Here is a 20,384-nt window from a genome sequence, read left to right as displayed (position 1 = left end):
AAGATCTGGCTCACGGATTTCCTATGAGGAAAGATTAGGAAATGAACCAGAAGTGGAAGATGTGGCTCCTGCTATGTACTAGCTTTATTTATATTTTAGAAAGACTTGATTATTTTTCTCCAGTTCTGGTATAAATGGTCACTAGAAATTGAATGCTTTGCTCCCTACTTATAATAGGTAACTATAAAAATGCTCTACAACTTTTATTACATTCAATAAAAAATTTAGGAGTCAGTTTTAAGCATGTCTTCCAAAAATATCCTGACAAAATTGCACATATTTTCTCACAATCCATGACTAGTTCTATTCCATGATATGGTCCCATTCACCTTCCTCATTTCACATAGACTTTGTACCTCTCCAGTTTCCCCAGACAAACTGTTCATTATATCTTCTTAAGAGGAAATGCTGAATTTGCAGCACACAGTAATTCCTGTTTAATCTCTCTCCTGAGCCTTGAACTCTCCTTTTCCTTTGAAGACAGGATTGAATCCTCTCTTCACTGTTCTCTCAGAGTGCCACTTTTTGCCCATCACTATTCTCAGTGTTTGCCTCTGATCCACATCACTCACTGCTGGTTTTGGAGATTCCACCTCCTTCAGACCTCATGATGCAGGAGCAGATCCCATCTTTCCATTCCCCCTTCCATGCACCTACATCAGCTGTGCAACCACTCATCTGATTTTGCCCTCAGTTAAATTTCATATTTCAACTGGGTATCCCACAGAAAATCAAGTCTTAAATTGCACTATGATTACATTTTTTCTTCCTTAAAATAATGTTTTCATTGAGATTCATTATATGTCAGTATAATTTGCAGTAGGATTGAGATCTGGCATAAAGTTTTTGTTTAAGGACTACATGGAACACAAATTTAGTGAGCAGGATTTATTTGTTGATTTTCAGATACAGAATGGTGTTTGTTTGCTCATTGTCAGAACAAAAGACAAAGCTTACCCTTTCATAAAAGGAAGTTAGATAATTTATCTATCTGGTACAATGAGGAAATGCAAACAGAACCTAAGATTCAGAAAGCTCAGTAAAGTTTCAGTACTGATGATTCATTATGATCTTTAAATATTAACAAAAAACACTTTCAAATATGAGGAAAAAAAAGAAAGCTTTCATTTTTTCTTTCTCCAGTAATGCCTTCCAGTTTGTTAGTTTAGATACTACCTCTGCTGAATCAGAAATCCATTGTAAGAAATGTGATGAAGTCATAACTTACTCTTCAAAGATCTTTTGGGCAAGTGCTTAACAGTAAAATCTTCCCCCAGAATCAGAAAGGCGTCACTGTCATCACTATCTCTTATCTTTCTGCTTCCTGCAGTACATTTACAGATCTCATGTTGGATAGCTAAGCAAGCTTTGACTAGAAGAGAGAAACTGGAAGAAAGTGACCAAACTTGATGAATTTCTCAGCTGCAAATTTTAGTAGAGCTGTAAGGGCGAGTTTATGGACTTCTGGACTCAAATTATTCCTTTGTTTTAAAATTTGCTTACCTACAGTTTAACAACACTGGTAATGCCTCTTCCATTTTGCAGAAAGAAGCTCAGTCAGAGGCACTTAGATGACCAGTGTTTCTGATTGGAAGTTTAGACTTCAACAAATATGTCCCAGGCCCACAGCTTCTTGCTTCCTTTGTTCTTAGCATTAGGGGGATTTACTTTTGAAATTTGTGCATGAGTACATGGAGTCAGCTGAAAAGAATGCTCAGCAGGAGAGGAGATTTAGGTTGGATATAAGGAAAAAGTCTCTTACAGTGAGGGTGGTAAGGCACTGGAACAGGTTGCCCAGAGAGCTGGTGGATGCCCCATCCATTGAGACATTCAAGGCCAGGACAGATCAGGCTTCGAGCAACGTTATCTACTTGTGGATATATCCTTGTTCATTGCAGGAGAGTTGGACTAGATGACTTTTACAGTCATATTCCAATTCTGAGGATTCTATGCGTCTACAGTCCTAAAAATCTGGCAGCACAATACAGAGCCTTTATTTCCTGCTAGCCAGAAGGATATAAAGTCAGACTAGACTCTCTTTTCTTTTTTGTCCAACTCTTGTTTCCCACCTAGGGTGCCAATCCAGCTTCAGTGACAAGAATAGCCTAGTGATTTGGGCACCCCCAGCAAGGTGGGAGCGAGAGATGGCGGTTAGCTTCTCCATGACAAACACTTCTGCCTCACTAGACTAGAGCTATAATCACATGTCTATTTTGCACATCCTTGCTGTCTCATATTTGAAAAATATGAGCTTCATGTTAGTCTCCAAACAGCATCCCTTCCAGAAGAGTTATCTCTGGATTTGTTAGAACTAGAATATATCCTTTCTTTATCTAAAAAAACTGTACATGGGTTACGCATCCACACTGAAGTTTCAGGAATCCCAGACCATCCTATAACTCACTTCAGGCACTTTTCCAAAGCCAAAACCTGAGATGCTGGTGGATATCCAAGAGCTTAGAATGACCACTAAATAATTATTTTCATTTGTGTACCCTTCCAGGCATTTTCAGTGGTATTTAGGTGTCCTAAAAATGCCTTTATCCCCATTCTTACGTGGAACATTTCAGCTACTCTAAGGTTCAACTTGCTTAGACCTTTAAAGTTACCAATCTGGGCACCCATGTCTTAACCACATCCTTATCACCTGTGATTCGTTCTCTTGGATTTAATCCACAGTTTAGAACAAAAGATGGAAATATCAGCTCCCAACTAGAATGCCCAACTGTTGTTATCTAAACCCATGCCCAAATCCCTACAAAGATCATGTTCCTCTCTTTCCTGCACTGTTTTACCAAAAGGCAGCTTAATATAAACATATAAGAATTTGTGTCTGAGTACCACTAAGTACCTTGATACAGTACTTAAAAGTGATATGAGAATGACTGCACTGGTCCCAAAGGAAAAATTGTGGTTTGGTTCATATAAGAGCTTTGTTATTTTCTCTGTAACAGTGCACAAAGGGCCCTAGAGATGCAAATATTGCTCTTCTCTGCTCCTCATATATCTAATGGCTTAGCTGGTGCCATGATTTCTGTCTCTTCTTCTGACTCATACCCCTGTAGTTTTCTCACAGTGCCTCGAGGCTTTGGCATTGCAGCTCGACTGTGTGCTCTGGTGAAATGATGACGATTGATCGTACTTCCTCTTCGACCTGAGAAATGGGATGAACGGTCGCATCTATCCAAGTGTGCCATTGGAACCAGCTCCTCTGGGTAGTGTTTTGTTTCTAGTGGCCATAGTCGGGGCTGAGGTTTGAACTTTACTGGGATTCCAGACTCAGAACTACTTCTGGGGTGATCTGAAAGAAGATACAGAATTCTTATGATGAAGGGAAAAAATATAAGAGACAAACACCACGGTGTTGACAAGGATGGTTAAATGGTATTCAGTATTGTACAGCATTATGGTTTTAAATCTTGAAATGGAAAGATTTTAAGTAATTGCTACAGAATAAGGGAACAGGCAAGATCTAAAAATAACCCTAGATCTTTACTTTCATCCCAATGCTGACATTTAAAAGATCTTATTGATCGTACTGCTACTCTGAAACCCTACTGAGAAAACACATTCAGATATCTTTCCATATGCACTGAAACAACTCATACTTTCTCAGACAAGAGTATTCCTTCATGTATCTTTCAACTTTTCAACTACTGATTTAATGAATATATCTAGTGCAGTGGTTGAAAAATGTGGTAAAAATCACAGTAGAAATCAAACAGTGACTACAAAGACCCTAGAACTACTGAAAATCAAGATAACCAGTCACCTGTTATTAACAACTGGGAAGAAAACAGTTTCACTTGAAACTGGGAGTTTGACTTTATGGTGCTTTGATTACTTTGGGCGTGTCAGACCTACTCCTACCAGCTTGCCATGCTGCAAGTACACAATAAAAATGTGACTGCAATAGGCCCCAACTGTCTCTTTTATCCTGAAGAGTTTACAAAATGTATTTCTTTTACCCTTTTTAAGGCCACGTGTAGTCTGACAACTCACTAGCAAATTAGTTAACTTAAGAAACAACTCCTAAAAATTCAGGAAGTTTTGGGAGATAAAGATATAGCTACATGAAGGATAAAACTAGACCATATCCTGTAAAGCTTGCAGGCATTAGGTATAGTCACATAGTCAGAACTTACAAATGTATTACAATTTAATAACTATTAAGTTATTTACATTTAATATTGGCTAGATTGTTGCCATAAAATAAGAGGGCACGCACCTGCACTTAATTCTGCTGAGTAAGAGCGCAAATCTTTAACAGCAGAGCCCTCTTCTGTTAGACCATGTGGGCGTACCACAAACACCCACAAGAAATAAGACAGGATAGATATTTTCAGATTTGAAGGGTTTCTGTTTTGTTCTTTGAGGACATCAGTTGATATATACCGCCAAATAAATTATTTCTTTAATGAATGACAGGAAGCGCTGTTAATCTAAGGATCTATATATTTGCAGTCAATTCTGTCCTGCCATTTACTAAAATTTTTGCTTGTGCTATGTATGAGTTCAACTAAGCTTGCTGGAGGGTGCTTACAGCAGAAAGACCTCTAGTTCTCTCTCCTGCTGTAGACATTTCAAGCGGTATGAATACTAAAGTCCCTTGCAAGCCAAGCCGTTCTATACTAGATCAGAGAATGAAGAACGTTAACTGAACATTCATTTCAAAGTAAATATGACTCTAAGCTATTTGAACTATTTGATTTCATTACTCCCCACCCTGTTTTCCCTTCCGTATGGTAATTCTAAAAAAGCCCCCTTTAACTGCAGGAAAACCTTTATGTTCTAGTAGAAATAAGAAGTAATAGAACTGTATTGAGATGAGTTCATTTTGAATTATTTGTTGGACAGAGACTATAACATAATGTGTTCAGCCTTGAATTTCATACGTAACTGATTTTCATAAGAGCATTACAGAATATTTCATGGAGTCTTATGAAGTCAGAAACCATATCAAGAAGTCTAACTATTGAAATACATCACAAGACAGGTCTCATATTCAGGCCTGGATACTAGTAAAACATATCTATGTTAAATGCTTCAGAATTTACTAATCACTCTACTAAAATAATGTACCTATCTGTGCTAGCAAGACTTGGACCTTTGAAAGTGTCTGAAAGGCTTCTAGATCTGAGGCTGATAGAATAATTTGAGTCTTTTAGAAAGACACAAAAAGACACACATTCCCCACCATGATATCCTGACAAACCAAACAGGAAAGAATTTGTTCTTCAAGAAAAACAAAAATTAAAATTAAAATTAACTTCCCCCCTAGAATAACTTTGATCTTCATTTCTAAATAGATGGGTTTCTGTTCGGCCTCCACCACACATCTAGGTGCGTAGCACCAGGGGGATGGTTTACCTACAGGAATATCTTCTGATTTAATTTATTTCAGAGCAAAACAAAAAGAAAAGGAAGAAAATAATTCTGCATCTGCATGGAATATCTTTGTCATCCAATTTTTGATATAAAGATGGTGATTAAAAATATGGTTCTAATAACTTCCAGATAATTTGTCCAGAAATGAAGAGTCATTTTCAGTGGTAGGTGATTAAATTTCAGAATCACAGTGAAAGCTCAGAAAGGAGTCAGAGACATTACATAAGGAGATACTGATGACTATTCAAGTGTCCTAAATTCCATATTTTCTCTGACACTACTGTTGTATTTCATTGGGCAATTCAGTGTTGCTCCACCCCTGAACACCTCAAAAATAATATGACTAGCTGGTTAGTTTGTCCAATAATTACTACAGAAATGTTCACAGAGAGCAAGCTGGGAAAAAGGGAAGAAGATACCAGGTAATTGCTGGAATACCATGGGAGAGTATTTCAGGATCATACACTACTTAGAATAGGATGTTTAAGGAAGGAACCGTAAGTGGGTAATAGAAAGGATCAGGGTGGTTTGGGATGGAACAAGTGCAGAAAACAAATGGAGGAAAAATAGGATACAAAGGAGATGGTTGCATGTAAACATAGGCTGGTCAGTATGTGTGTGCAGCTATGCCATATGCCTGAATAAGACTGTCTGACCAGTATTCTTGTTAAACTCTATTTCTATTTTCCTGAGCAGCTCCCTGAACTGTGTGCATGTGTGTATGAAAGTCCAAGTACAACAGTCAGAAAAACTGGGGTTCATACATACTGTGTAGATGCATGTCAGTGCAAAATTGCTAGCTATCATCAAGGCTGTAAGATAAGAGGCTTGGGAAGTAAGTGTTGGAGCAACCATAGCAGACACTGAAGAGATCGGGACTGTAAGATAGCTACTGGGTGGACTAGGAGGTCCAGATCAGTGATTAGAGAGAGCACGGAGTCTGTGGCTGGATACTGGTAGGGCCATAGCCTGGACAAGGTATCAGCAAGACTGATTTGTATGCATGTATCCCTGAATGCAAAGCAAGGGGAGACTAGGGAACCCAGGAGCCAGCTAGGGGCAAGACTGAGTGTCCAGTTCCAGTTATAGAGGGATCTACTGTGCATGTCTGTGTTGGGAGAGTGTGTGTGCACATGTGTGCATGTGTATACAGTTTTCCACTACCAGCCTTTCATCATGTTCAGCCAGAGAAGGAAACAGGAAGAGGCTGTTGGTGCTGTGTGATTGTGTGAGTGCTGTGCTACTTGGGGTAGCTGGCTGTGTGTGTGTGTATGCTGAATTATGGCATGTGGGTGTGCTACTGGGAACTCCTTCTCAGCCTCACTGTCCTGGGACATAGAGATGTGGGTACAAAAGTGTGTCATCCTCAACCCTATGAGGCTAGTGACATAAGCATCTCGTAACATTTCCACTTACAGTTTTGTCTATGGGGCCACAGGAAACAGTTTCCTTTCTTGGGCTTACACGGAAGTCATCATGCACATGTTAAATTGCAGGGATCAAAGAAGTATTTGTGCAAGAGGAAATTAGAGAAAAGTAGGCGGTGCTGGAACAAGACAGAAACTGCAACAGTCATAACCATATAAACAGTGGAGATAAAAAGATAGGAGAGAAGGGTGTAGCTCATTTAAAGAGACCAGTGACTTCCTTGCGAGTATTCATTGAGTACTGTTAAATCCATCAAACAACTGGCCACTTACCTCACTGCCAGAGCAGAATACAGCATAAAACATTTCCATTACCTGTAAAAGTAACATGTCTGGCTTTCCGCCTAGTGGGCTGGCCACTATGGTCCTGTGGCAAGGAGAGGTAGCGCACACTTGTGGTATTAACCTGTGTACAAAGAAAAATGAGTTCAACTCAACTTCACCTCCAGCAAAAGTCAGTGTTAAGTCAAAGGATAGGCACATGCACTTCTGAGATTTACCTATCCTATTTCAGGTAACAACTAAGAATTAAACAGGACTTTGTCCAGCAAGAACTTACTTTTCTTCTTTAACTAACTGTGATTATCTCAGCTGTAAATATCTATGCTATCCAATGTCCACATTTGGTCAGAAAAATCTTACTCTTATTTTGTACACATGAAAGCAATGCACTTTACATTACTCCTTACAGACACAGAAGGTGATTTCTGATCAAGGTATAGAGAGGCATATACAGATGGGCATCTCTTTCCCTGTTTACAGAGAAGCAGAGGCATTTTTCTGAGTTTTGATTACAGGAATAGCAGTTTGCATAACAGGTACCGGTCTTCCCCAAGGTAAACTATTCCCCTTTCTGCAACTCTGCCTCAGGCTGTGTTGCCGACGGATGAGGATTTCCTGGGCCTGTTTCTCGCTGGTGTTGGAAGGCAGGTTGTGGCGGTTGTATGACAGTGCCTGTAACAGAAAGCACGCTCTGTTAGTTCCCTTTGCAATTGTAATGTTAATAAGGCGAAGCTGCAGAGACCAATAGATAGCATGGCCAAGGACACACTACCAACTTGATAAGAGTCTCTTCTGTACCTTGTGCAAAAAAGCAGCCTCACACTAACCTTGCTCCTGCTCAGCATTTCAGGTTGGATATCAGGAACAATTCCTTCTCAGAAAGAGCAGTGAGGCAGTGACACGAGCTGCCCAGGGAGCTGGTAGAGTCACCATCATTGGGAGTCTTTAGGAACATATGGATGTGGCACTGTGGAACATAGTTAAGTGGGCGTGGTGGGGGTAGATTGGTGGTTGGATGAGGTGATCTTAGTTGTTTGTTTGTTTTTTTTCCCAACCTTAATGATTCTATGATATCAGTGCCCGTTTTGGTAGACATATCTACCTGCATAAGCCTCTCAGCACCTCTGTCCATGCCTCCTTTTCTCAGCCCTGTTCTGGTCATGGAATTGGGAGTTACAGATAGAAGGCAGATCCCAGGAGGCAGATAGTTCACTAATCCATCTCTGAACTTTGGTACTAATATTACTGAGCCAGAGCAAGTTGCAGATATGTTGAGAGGTAAATATAATGCTAAGAGTGTATCCCCTGAAGGCAATGCACAGCTCAGTTTGCTTTCCATATTTGGAACTTAATCCCTTAGTATTATACCTCAATATTACCCTAACACTGAACTTGTTTTAGGATAAGCTTCTTAATATATTGTTAACATCTTGGGAAACAGAGGAGAAGAGAATAATTCTCTGCCTTTAAGAAAAAGAAAAAATGTTTAACAGAAGGAGTTCAAGTTAAGAAAAACTTAAGTGCAGAATCTAGTCTAAATCTCACCTGAGTGGTTCCTTCTGAAATTGGTCTGGTAGGGCAAAGTGTGCCCATGCCTTCAAAGTTTTATTAGAAGCAGTATTACTTTACTTCCAGTCTTTCATTTCCAAAGCACAGAGTTTTCAATGCCACATAGGAAGTGACTGGCACTAATGGTCATTATTGTAATTGATTTTGAAGAGAGAGTTCATTTCAGCTATCTAAATGGAGGCAGCCATATATGCAAATTGTTACTGGTAAGATAAGAAATTAATATTATAAGAATAATTGACCGTGGCAAATCAAACAAAATTGAGAATGAATATAATACTAATAGTGACATATTTAAATGAGCAGAGCCTAGCATTTTCTAGCTAATGTGTGTTATGTGAGTTAGCTTAGTTTATCTGCATAATTTCAAGGTTACTGTAATATATCCTCTCCAACTCATTGCTGCATGAGATCACTCAGTTGTTCAGTTGTATATTCTGGGCTCCAGATTGAATTAAGTAGATAGGATGTCTTGGGCTGCATCAGAATCTGTACAAATTTCTGTAAAACAAATCCCCACTAAGGTATTATTTTTGGGGGGAACAACAAAAGCCTGTGAGACAAAGCTCCAGAGGATGTGGAATTTTTCTTTTTTCCTCCTTTGGCAAGGGGAAACTGTATTTCCCACACAGAGGGAGGATGCAGCCTCCTAACTGACTTTGATTTACGCGATGTTTACCACCTCCGCGCTGCAGTTTCATGGCTGCTGGCGACCCACCATCCTGTTGTCCTCAAAAAAGAACAGGGTTCCTCAGCAGCTGCCAGCCCCACCTGCCACCATCCACTGTCCTGACATGCAAGGCACCTGCCCAGCTTCCCAGACCTGGGTAGCATGCTGGGTCCCTGAGAGGCTGTGCTATGCCTTTTTGGTGTGACACATAAACCACACTTGTGCCTGTTGCTGCAAATACACAGGCTCAACTACAGGGTGAGGCAGGTGGCCCACGTGGCTGTAGGGATTGGTGGACTTCAGAAGGAGCAGGCTACAGGCCATGGGTGCCTGTAAGGACAAGGTTGGAAGGTCAGCCTGAAATGCTGTTTCTGAGCTGCAGGTACAGTGAGGGAAGCCTGACCTCTACAGCTCACTCCTGGATGTTCTTGGATTTTCCCACTGCTGTCAGAGTGAAAAGCTGGTGGAAAACCCTGCTTTCCATTTGTCCACCCAGGCATGACTCCTTGCCTTTCCCACACAGCTGCTGCTGGTCCCACCACTACCAACACCCTTGCCACGAGGTGGGGAGGGCAAACAAAAGCCTTCAGTCAGCAAATACTTCATGAAAGCAGGTTGCTCACGCACCCTTTGTCTCACTTGGTACAGGTTATGGGCCAGGACATCCCTCATGGACTCTACCTCTGCAGGGGAGAGCTTGTGATTACGCCGCTTTCTACAGCGCCTGTAAATAAAAAAGTTTAAATTCAATATTAAGCTGATTAAATTCTCTTTTCATCAAATGGAATGTGATCTGCTTTCAGCATTAAGAAAGAAGACTGTGAAGAGCCTGTCAGTGAGCAGTGCTGCCACAAAATCATTTGAAGATGAAGGAATTACAACAGGCTTGACTCCCTTCTTGAGCTTTATCAATAGACAGGGGTGGTCAGAGATGGACCAAAGCCTTGACAGCAGAAACTCTCCGTATCTTGGACTGATCAACCAACAGGAAGATATTCCAGTTCCCTCCTCTGTTTGAATCTGTTCTTCATTAGGATCTCACAGTCTGGGCCTTGCTGTCCTGCTGGCCTTAACTACTCTTCAGCACATCCTTAAGAAATAAAGCACATCTCAACTAAAAAGTCTGAGAGATCTGCTCTGTGACTAGGAGAACATGTAGGGTTTCCTTGGTGTTGTGCCCATTTCTCTATTTAAAATGAAAGAACTACCTAAAAGATAGTAATCTTTGCACTTTTAGCAAACTGGGACAAGAAGTGCATAGTCATTTGTAACTGCCTGGCCTTTTCACTAGCAAAACAATAGATGAAAGCTGCTGTGAAACGTTAACTAGATTTGCTAAATCAGTCAATCTGTGCAAGAGATAGTGTTTGGTTCAATTCCTAAGAAAAGAAAGGAAAAAGAAGAAAGTCATTATCCAGGATGAATCAGTCAAGTTCATCTTTTTTTTTCTGTTGTGTTTTGTTTTTTGGTTTTTGTTTTTTTTTTCCATTCTCCATTTTCCTTCTTTTTTCTTATTATAACTTTTATCATTAGTCTTTGCTCTCAACTAAGTGATGTCCTTAAAGTTCTGCCTGCAAACTGTGCAAGTAAAGAATGGATTATTATCAATGTACAGTTACCAGAGTTTTGTGTACCTGATTTTCACTCACTCTATAATAAATTTTAACAGCAAAGGAAGGTAGATTGAAACTTAATTAAGAATATGTTGTAATTGTTTGAAATATATATATATATATATATATATATATATATAAATTCTGCAATGACACCTAGTTTAACAATATTACCACATTTTGAACTATAAAAAGACAGAGGGAGAGAAAAGTACTCTTTTTCTAAATTTGACCATAAATCTTATTTCAGCTTCAAGAAATCCCCACAAATAAATGTATGATTTCCAAGCTACAGGAAAGCTGCACCTTTTTAAAAGGTAACATTTTATTTTTAAAAAGACTATCTCAGTAGGAAAAACTGTACATCACGGGTTGACGTGCATTAAAATTCAATTGCAGCTAAATAGAGCTGGCAAATCTTAGTCTATAGTATCAGCTGTTTATTGTAGAATATTTTTCAATCTAGATGCTTATCCCAGGAGAGAACTCCTGAACTAATCTGAATCAATTTGTCTTATTTTCTCTTTCTGTCAAGAAAAGAAAGGAAAATGGTTTGTTTGCCATAGACAGTCTACCAACCTTGCACATTTACTCTAGACTCAGAGCAGTTAAGGGAATACAGCAGACAGAAAGGAGCCTGACAGACACACAATCTCTTTTAATATGATACATTTGGCAAAGAATGACTTAGAAAGAAAAGAGCTAGGTCTTACACTGCAGGCTGACTTTGGTTTCAAGAAAGTAGATGAATCTTGGCAAGATTATGTCAGTTTCAAGAGAGATTTTAGTTTAAATTCCAGTTGTTACTTGAACTTTTTGAGGGTGATGTGAGAAGAGCATTCAGTAAAGAAGATACACTGGGCCATGCCAGAGGCTGCTGCAAAGTTACAGAACATATGCCTTGGGAGAACTACCATTCATGTAGTGTACTGAGAAAACTGGGAAACCTTACTGATGTAAATTTCTTATTTTCCCCATTGAAAATCCAGAGTATGATTCAGAAAGTGTTCTCTGTATCCCCTCCTGTCTTTTTTTTTTTTTCATTTTCTTGTCTTTGCTGCAACCGTGTTCTGGCTAAAGCTGGGTGCAGAAGTACCAAAATATAAGAAAATCTGATGGAATGAAATCTGAAGTTAAAAAACCCTGCAAATGCTAGAAGGAACTTTGTTCTCTTCTGCTTGAGATACTGGAATCAAGACCTTTTCTCTATCCTTCACTTCTCTCAGTAGCTGGCAGTGATAAGCAAAACCCTTCCATATCTGACTCATGATGTCTCTTCCAAATTACCCATCGCTGAAGAAAAATGTAGGAAATGATGATGATGATGATGATGATGATGATGATGATAATAATAATAATAATAATAATAATAATGGTCATTATTGTTAATTTTCACTCTGTGAACAAAGAATCAATGTGGAAATAAGATGAGTGCCAAAGTGCTGGCCCAAAATTCCTCACTACTATCTTTATCTTACTTCTCTGTTAAAGTCATATTATTGCTTGGGTGGTTCCTCATTTTTCTCTCCTTCCCTCGTGTCCTTACTCTGTAAAGGATAAAGAATCCCATACTCACGGTAAAGAAGCTGTGGATGATTCTGAAATTTTCATGGCATTTTCAGCCATCTCGATGGCCAGTTTTATCTCCATCTTTTTATACAATGTGACAATACTGGATTTGGGTTGGTGTTCCCGAATTAAGATTTTCTTCAAATACTTATTATCAAACTTCTTAAATCTGTAAAAGAGATGCTAAAATAAAGGGTAGGAAAATGATTTTGTTGTTGTTTTTTTTTTCTGTGGAAATAAGCTGATGCTCATTCAAATGTGCACATACATAGATCAGCAGTAGAAACTGAATCAAAATTGGAGGCACCTGTGGGCTCCTGAAAGACAAGTGAACAGAGACCTTTAGAGGGACATTTGACATGATTTGCTGGTCCACAGAGACTCTGAAACCCGCTGGACAAATGGAAGAATAAAGCTGCAATCAAAGCAAAAAAAAAAAAATAAAAAAGGGGGGGGGGGGGGAGGGGAGGGGAAATGGATTTGCATATAACTCTGCCACATTTGTGAGAAAAGAATGTAGCCAGTTTCCATGCTTTGATATAAACGTTGTACTCTAATAGAGTATAGCAGCAGCAGCTGGTCTTACAGTAATCTTGGCCTATTCAGCCAGCCACCAATAATGCTCCAAATGCCTCTGTAGTTACAGTATTTTGGGCCCATTATGTTGCTGATAATTTTGAATCCTGACAATTAGAGTGGAGAAAATATATTTCTTTGTATTTTGAAGGTCAGAGGAACTGAATGGACCACAAAGTGCTATGTGCACTCATGCTGCAGACTGTAAAATATCTCCAATGTATGGCAGAATTTAAACGTAAATGCGTGTGTGTGGTTTGGAGCAGGTATGTCCTTTCAGGCAGATGCTTATCAGCACAGTAGTGGATTCTCTTACAGCTTTCTCTCAAAGGAACAGATTACCACAGCAAAATAATGCATTCCACAGTGCTATGAAAAAGCAATAGAGTTTGCATGTTTTCTTTTCTTAAAATCTGGTCTTTATACTTTAATCGAAAAGAGAGGTGTATAAAGGTTTCCACTGGAAATGGAGCTCTTTATGTTTTTGTGTGTACCAGAGAACTACCTGGAGTGTCATCTCTTAGGAAATTAATTCTGATACGCATATGATAGGCATCTTTAAAGCTACAGATAGAAATATAGTGAATACAAGTATCTGAGATTAAGTGTGTAATAGAAGATCTAACACAGGTTCTGTGGTTTCTGAGTAAAGAATAGCTTGAAACAATCTACTAGTGCTAATAGATACTTGTATTCCACTATTTCCTTCAGTGTTACATATGTTATATGTTATGTGTGTAAACATGACTGAGTACAAAGACCTGTAAGACCAAATGGGTACTTATTATTGAATCTGTACTCACCTACAAGGGATAATATTTGCCAAAGAGGCTTAAAGAGAGAGGCAGTGAAACACCACTCCCTATTCTAAATCCAATCTAAATCCTAAAGAAGCAGTGCCATTGATCAAAGACTTATGCCAAAGCCACATACACAGGCTGATGCCTTCAGCATGAGTTTATCTACTGTGTTTTTCTTTAAGAAGGGTGTATTTTCTCCCTATTTGTGAAGAAGCAGTTTAGCACACAGCATATAGGTACTGCATTCCCAAGAGATAGTGGTTATGCAGGAGTTCACCTTTAAAAAGAGATATTGCATGTCTCAAATATTTTCATGCTATTTTAGACTCATGGGCCATAATATAGATTTCCTGTTCTACTTACCGTTTCTATTTTACATCACAGATGATAAGCTATTTTATTGTAACAGTCTGAGTAAGATATACTTACTTATCTCTGAGCTGGTAATGACTCCAATGTCCACATATGTCTTCAATACCAGCCTTCAAGTGATCCATCAACTAAAGAAAATGAATAAATAAACAAATAAATAAATAGATAAATAAATAAATAATGTGGCCATTATGAGAAAATAATGGCACCACAAATATGCAACTGTTGACAAGATGTTGAGATTTTTAAATGGGGAGGGTGAGTTAATTCTGAAAACACCTAAAAATCAAGGCCAATATTCCATTATGCCACTGTGACAGGTGCTGTGCTTGGTTGCTGAGTCAATACTTTGATTAAAGTGGCAATTTTGTCAGTATGCCATCATCTCACCATCACCTAGCAAAACACAGACCCATGTAAAGGACTGTTCCCAGCAGAAAACAATACTGAGCATCCAAGCAGCATTCTCTTCTTTGTCTACTATGACCAAAACCTAAATTATTAGGTTTGTCACTCAAGTCTCTCAGCATGTGTGACATCCTTCCACATGCATGGGGAAAGATACTGCACACCATAACTTTTACCCTGTGACTGCAAATCCTCTGATGATTTTGCATTTTGTCACAAGAATAGCATCACTACAGTCAGAATTTCAGAATTTTTGACAATCTTTTTTTTTTTTTTTTTTTTTGTGTGTGTGTGTGTGTGTTGCCAGCATTACAGAAATAGACAGAAAATGACCAATTCTTGCATACAAATAGCCAAACATTTTGCTTTTAAGCATTGGTTTTGTTCAAAGCTAAGTGTAAAGGCTGAAATAGCAAGAATCAAGTTCATCTCAAGCTCTAGTCAGTTGAGAATTTCATTTTGCCAGCGTCCTTTAATGCATTTAAGGCACAGTTTTGTTAATTTTTTTATATGTTCCCTACTGTGAAAAGGAAAACATGCGCTTATATTTTATTTAGTGCTTTTGTCAGTTTGAGTAGCATTTTGTTATTTTGTATAAATTGAGAGTTAAAGCAAATGTTTAAAAGGGAAAATGACTGTTATTCATAATAACTCAGTGAAATTTGCAGACCAATGGTTCAACACATTTCAGTTCAGTAAAACTTTATTAAAGACTTTTAAGGTGTCAACATGTTTATAATCAATCAAAAGATGACAACAAACATATTTGATAAATCTAGCTGAAAAGGATAAGGGAACTTTATAAACTCTACTTTCGTGTGTCTTTCCTACCACAGTCGCAAGTATCCGGGTGTGAGAGACCTGTTATGCTGTGACTGTTATGGTACAAATTTAACAGTTACTATGGGTTCAAATGAACAATTATGTTTTAAATATTATGCCTAGGATTTCCTCCAAATGTTCCAAAATGCATCCAAAGTTACAACACCCTTTTTCTTCTTCTTTTTAGGGTACCAGTTACTGATGTAAAAAACTTACACGCATGTGAATTTCTTCATTGATGGACTCCTTTTTGTTGGTCTTTTTAACATCCAGATATCTGACCAATGGTCCAATTGTGATTCCCTGCATTTGGGAAAAATGAGTTGAAATGTTAATGTTAAAATGTTAATAAACTTAAAAATAATAATAATAATAATAATTAAAAAAGAGAGTGAAAACAAGCAAATGGATTTCATATTAATCAGTCAGACAATTTGCCTCTTAGAGTAATTAGAGTTTAAGCCAGAAGAGGATTAAAACTCATAAACTTTATATATATATATATGGCTATTTTTAAAAATCAAGTTCATATTTATCAAGGCATTTTAACTACGCAAGGTTGTTAAAGATTTGGCCCTTTGGCAAATTTCACAAAAAACACTTCACTGGAATGAAAACCTTGTAAGGTCCCTACAATCCTGAAACTTTTTACTTCAGTATTTTCAAAATTATATATATATATTAATGTTGAAACCATTTTCCACTGCTCCCAATTCCCTATTGCACTACTAGAGAATCTGGCATTTCAAAATGGGGATACAGAAGCAAAACTGGTTTACTGAAATATTCTGATGGGATCTAATTGCCTAACCACAAGCATGCAGAGTCTCATGAACACCCTAATGTATCAGATCTTTGTAGGGGGAAATAAAGAGCATGCGACATTCAGATGATCCAGTTCCTCCTTGCAGGGCACTGTAAGCCAAGTGGAATAACCCAGTCACCTCGGTTATGTGAAAGCAAATTATTAAGAAATATAGTTACCTGGATGAACACAGTAAAATATATAACTACAAGCGTAGCAGTAATGAACAATTTTTTTCTTGGGAAGAGTTTCACTGGAAGCAAGAACGCAAGAGAAAAGCTGCTGGCTCCGCGAAGACCACTGTAGGAAATAATGAGTTGGTCTTTGAAGGTGATGGGGTATGTTCGCAACTTGTTACTAACATAGAAGAGGGCAAATACACCTAAAAAGGCCAAAAAACAAACAACAACAAAAACAAACAAACAAAAACATTATTATTAGGCAAGCAGGAAAAGACAATGTTTAAAGCAAAACTGTATCTTGTTCCAGGCAGCTGTTGACAGATATTTCTTTTGATTTTTGGTTCTTGTAAGTTCTCTTTGACCAACTGCTGAATCTGCCTTATGTGAAAAAGCTAATTTAGAAAAGGAGTGTATTTGCTACCTGCTTAAAGTTTTAAATATATGTATGGGTTTTGACGTGAGATTAGGGGAAAAGATTTACTCCCTATATTTATGATGCATAGTTCTATGAAATGCTCTGGAAAAGAGGTAAATCACTAGAAAACATTTTTTCCTGTGCTTTCCTTTGCAGTGGTCCCTGCTTTCTGCACATGATCTGCCCAAAGTGTTTGAACAGTTATTTATTAACATGTTCTGTGGACAGGTTTACTGAAAGGCAGAAAGTAATAGCATTTTAATTCTGAATCTTCCAGTTTATTGCCTCTGTAATTCCATTTATTTCTTAGCTTTAATTTCCCTGTTAATAGAAAGCTAAACTTAATCAGTCTGTGGCTGTGTAAGAACTGCAGTTTTTTCTTCATAGAGTTAGTCAATTGCTTGAATTTCTCTTAATCTTCTTTATCAGAAGGCACATGTATCTTAAGATTCTGTGCAAACTGTTACACTGCAGAAATAAATGCTGGGCAGATAAACACTATGCTAGACATCAACTACTCAGACTGAAACTGTGTTAGGGATGTCACCTTTGGGCCAATTCTTTTTACCTTATTCAAGGTACAGAGAAAATGATGCAATCATTTTAGCAAGCAAGTTCAAGATAAGTGTTTTGGCCTTCCTCAGGAAAACTCTAGCACTCACCTGGGTGAGATAAACAAACATGTGGCAGAAAAGTGACTTTTGTGTTACAAAAGCAATTTTTCTGTCTTTATCTGAAGGCTATTCCTATACTGACTCCAAAATTAAGCCTTTAAAAACTTAAAGACTATGCTTTATCCAAAATTAGCAAGAAAATATCTAATAGTTACTGCCTTCTTGCTGTCATATCACCTCTGTTGTTGAGTACTTATGTCATCACCATATAACAGAGCTGTTCTCATGCATATTTTTGAATCGTCATAGGTCTACCTCTTTTTCCTCTAGTTAAATGCTTTCCTCCAGGTCTTGAATTTCAAAGACCTTGAATTCTATCAACTTTGAGGGTCAAACCAATATTTCTTCTTGCTTTGTTATTCTGTTTGACTTAGGAATGAACCACTTCAGAGTTATACAGAATGCCATATGAACATCAGTTCCTCAATGCCAACACTTAGTTGGTCCCAGACTTGGTGTAACATAGGTTGGAAAGGAACTTTGAAGGTCATCTAGTTTGAACTCCTGCTCAAAGCACATCTAATCAGATCAAGCTGTTAGAACTCCAATCAAGTCTTGAATGCACTCAGTGACTGAGAGCTGCACTGCATTTATAACAATGGAGCATTCTTACTTTAGGAAATGAGTTCCTACAATCCATTTAGAATTTTCTGTGTTCCAGCTCTTGTCTGCTGCCTCTTATCCTATGGGGGTGCACCTCTATGAAGTCTGCCTTCATTGTCTCTCTATCCTCTGACCAAATACTTGTAGATATCAATAGGGTCTATCCCGAGCTACCTCTTTTTCAGGCTGAGCAGAACTCAGATTCATCTTGTATGTCCATTGCTCACGATTTTGGCAACCTCCACTGCACTTGCTCCATGACCTCTTTACCAGGGTGTCCAAAACTGAGCACAGCACTCCAGACACATCAGATACTCTTACACTGCTGAATAGAGACCTAGAAACTCTTCCTTGAACCTACTGGTTACACACTTGCTAGTAAAGTGCAGGATGCAGTTGTCCCTTTTTAACAAAAAGGCACACTCCTTCTAGATTTTATTAAGCCCCTAGTGAGGTCCTCTGCAAAGCTGCTTCCAGTCTGTGTTAGTACATACACAGAGTGATTGCAACCAAGATGCCAACGCTTACATTCGCTTTTTCTGAGCTTTGTAAACTCTTTTTCAGCCCTTTTCCCCAGTCTGTTCTGTTCTCATTGAATACTAGCCTTGCCATCCATTGTATTTACTACTCCCCTCAGCTTGATGTCAGCTGCAAACTTGCTGAGTGTGCAATCCATTTCATCCTCCAGGTCATTAATGAAAACTATTCTGATCCCTCCACTGAGCCCTGAAGGATGTCACTAGAATCACAGAATAACAGAATCACAGAACAGTGTAAGTTGGAAAGGACCCTTAAGATCATATAGTTCCATACGCCATATAGGTAGGGACGCCTCCCACTAGATCAGGTTGCTCAAAGCCTCACCCAGACTATCCTTCAACACATTCACAGCCTCCCCAGGAAAGAGGTTCCAGTGTCTTGCCACCCTCACAGAAAAGGATTTCTTCCTAATAGCTAGCCTAAATCTACTCTCTTCCAATTTAAAACCATTTTCCCTTGTACTGTTCCCACACATTCTTATAAAAAGCCCTTCCCCAGCTTTTCTATAGGCCCCCTCCGGGTACTGGAAGGCCACTATAAGGTCCTCCCAGAGCTTTCTCTTCTCCAGGCTGAGTTTCTCCAGCTATCTGATCATCTTCACAGCCCTCCTCTGGACCCACTCCAACAGCTTCATGTCCTTGTGTGGCAGGACCAGAACTGGACATAGTACTCCAAGTGGGATCTCATGAAAGCAGAGTAGAGGGGCAGAATCATCTTCCTTGACCTGTTTTGTCTGTCTCCTTTTCTATATCAGAAGATCTGCAGTAGACAGCTATTAAAACATCAGTTGTACTGATCTCTCTGAACTGTTGGTCCTCCAATCATTATGCACATACACGCTCTTGGCTCCTCACATTTGCCAAGGGAAAACTCCATACATTCAAGCTGTATTTATATAAAGAGCACAGTTCATCCTCCTTGTTTTCCTATTCTGTCTTTCTCAACTTTTCAGTTTCTGTTGGCCCATCCTGGTCATCAGGAGAAGATGAGAAATGGTGTCCCACAGCTACTGTGACATCCTCTAGGATATCCTCTGACCATGCTTGAGGATTCAGTCACATAGATGAGGAAGGAACTGGAAAATACTGTGTGTAGAAACTGAATAATTTCATAGGTACTATTTTCTAGTGGTTTAAAACCTCAGAATGTCCAAACTGACTTGTGAGGATCATTATTATAGAGTGGATCACAACCTTGTGCAGTAGTACTGGCTTGAGGAAGTGTGGCTGGAAATCAGCCTGGCAGAAAAGGACCTGGGGGTGATGGTTGGCATCTGGCTGAACACAAGCCAGCCGTGTGCTCAGGTGGCCTCTATCTAGCATAAGAAAGGAATTACAGATATTCCAGTCGTTTATCAATGCTTGCTTTCACCTTTTGTCTTTTAAAATTCCTCAGGCATTCCACAGGCTCTGGTCCTTTAGTGTTATGGACCCAGGACCAGAATTATGCTGATGTACATTGTACTAATTCTGTATTAGTAAGTTCATTACAGATGTGGTGAAAATATTATGAAGCCTACTTACCCATGAGGATATAGTTAACTTAGCTGTCTGCTTCTATATAGATGGAATCATGGCAGTGTTTCAGTTTTGGTTAACATTTTCTGCTCTTACCTAACCATATAGTTTGTGCTTGAAAACTGGCAGTAGAATCTGTTTGATGTTTTTTC

General features: G+C 38.8%; 1 protein-coding gene across 1 annotated transcript in view; it reads right to left on the bottom strand.

Annotated features, from left to right (window-relative positions):
* Positions 1-883: 883 nt before the first annotated feature.
* Positions 884-20,384, bottom strand: part of LOC107306711 (sodium/hydrogen exchanger 4) — a 30,704-nt gene continuing 11,203 nt past the window's right edge. The window contains exons 5-12 of the mRNA XM_015850047.2: positions 16,481-16,683; positions 15,713-15,799; positions 14,324-14,394; positions 12,526-12,687; positions 9,964-10,060; positions 7,638-7,769; positions 7,131-7,221; positions 884-3,301 (exon numbers count right to left, since the gene is read on the bottom strand). Of these exons, the coding sequence (XP_015705533.1) occupies positions 3,000-3,301; positions 7,131-7,221; positions 7,638-7,769; positions 9,964-10,060; positions 12,526-12,687; positions 14,324-14,394; positions 15,713-15,799; positions 16,481-16,683 (1,145 nt within the window). The 3' untranslated portion in view covers positions 884-2,999. The remainder of the gene's footprint in view (positions 3,302-7,130; positions 7,222-7,637; positions 7,770-9,963; positions 10,061-12,525; positions 12,688-14,323; positions 14,395-15,712; positions 15,800-16,480; positions 16,684-20,384) is intronic.

The sequence above is a fragment of the Coturnix japonica genome, chromosome 1, assembly GCF_001577835.2.
Source record: "Coturnix japonica isolate 7356 chromosome 1, Coturnix japonica 2.1, whole genome shotgun sequence".
Classification (NCBI taxonomy): Eukaryota; Metazoa; Chordata; class Aves; order Galliformes; family Phasianidae; genus Coturnix; species Coturnix japonica.
This window is presented reverse-complemented; position numbering and strand designations above follow the sequence as displayed.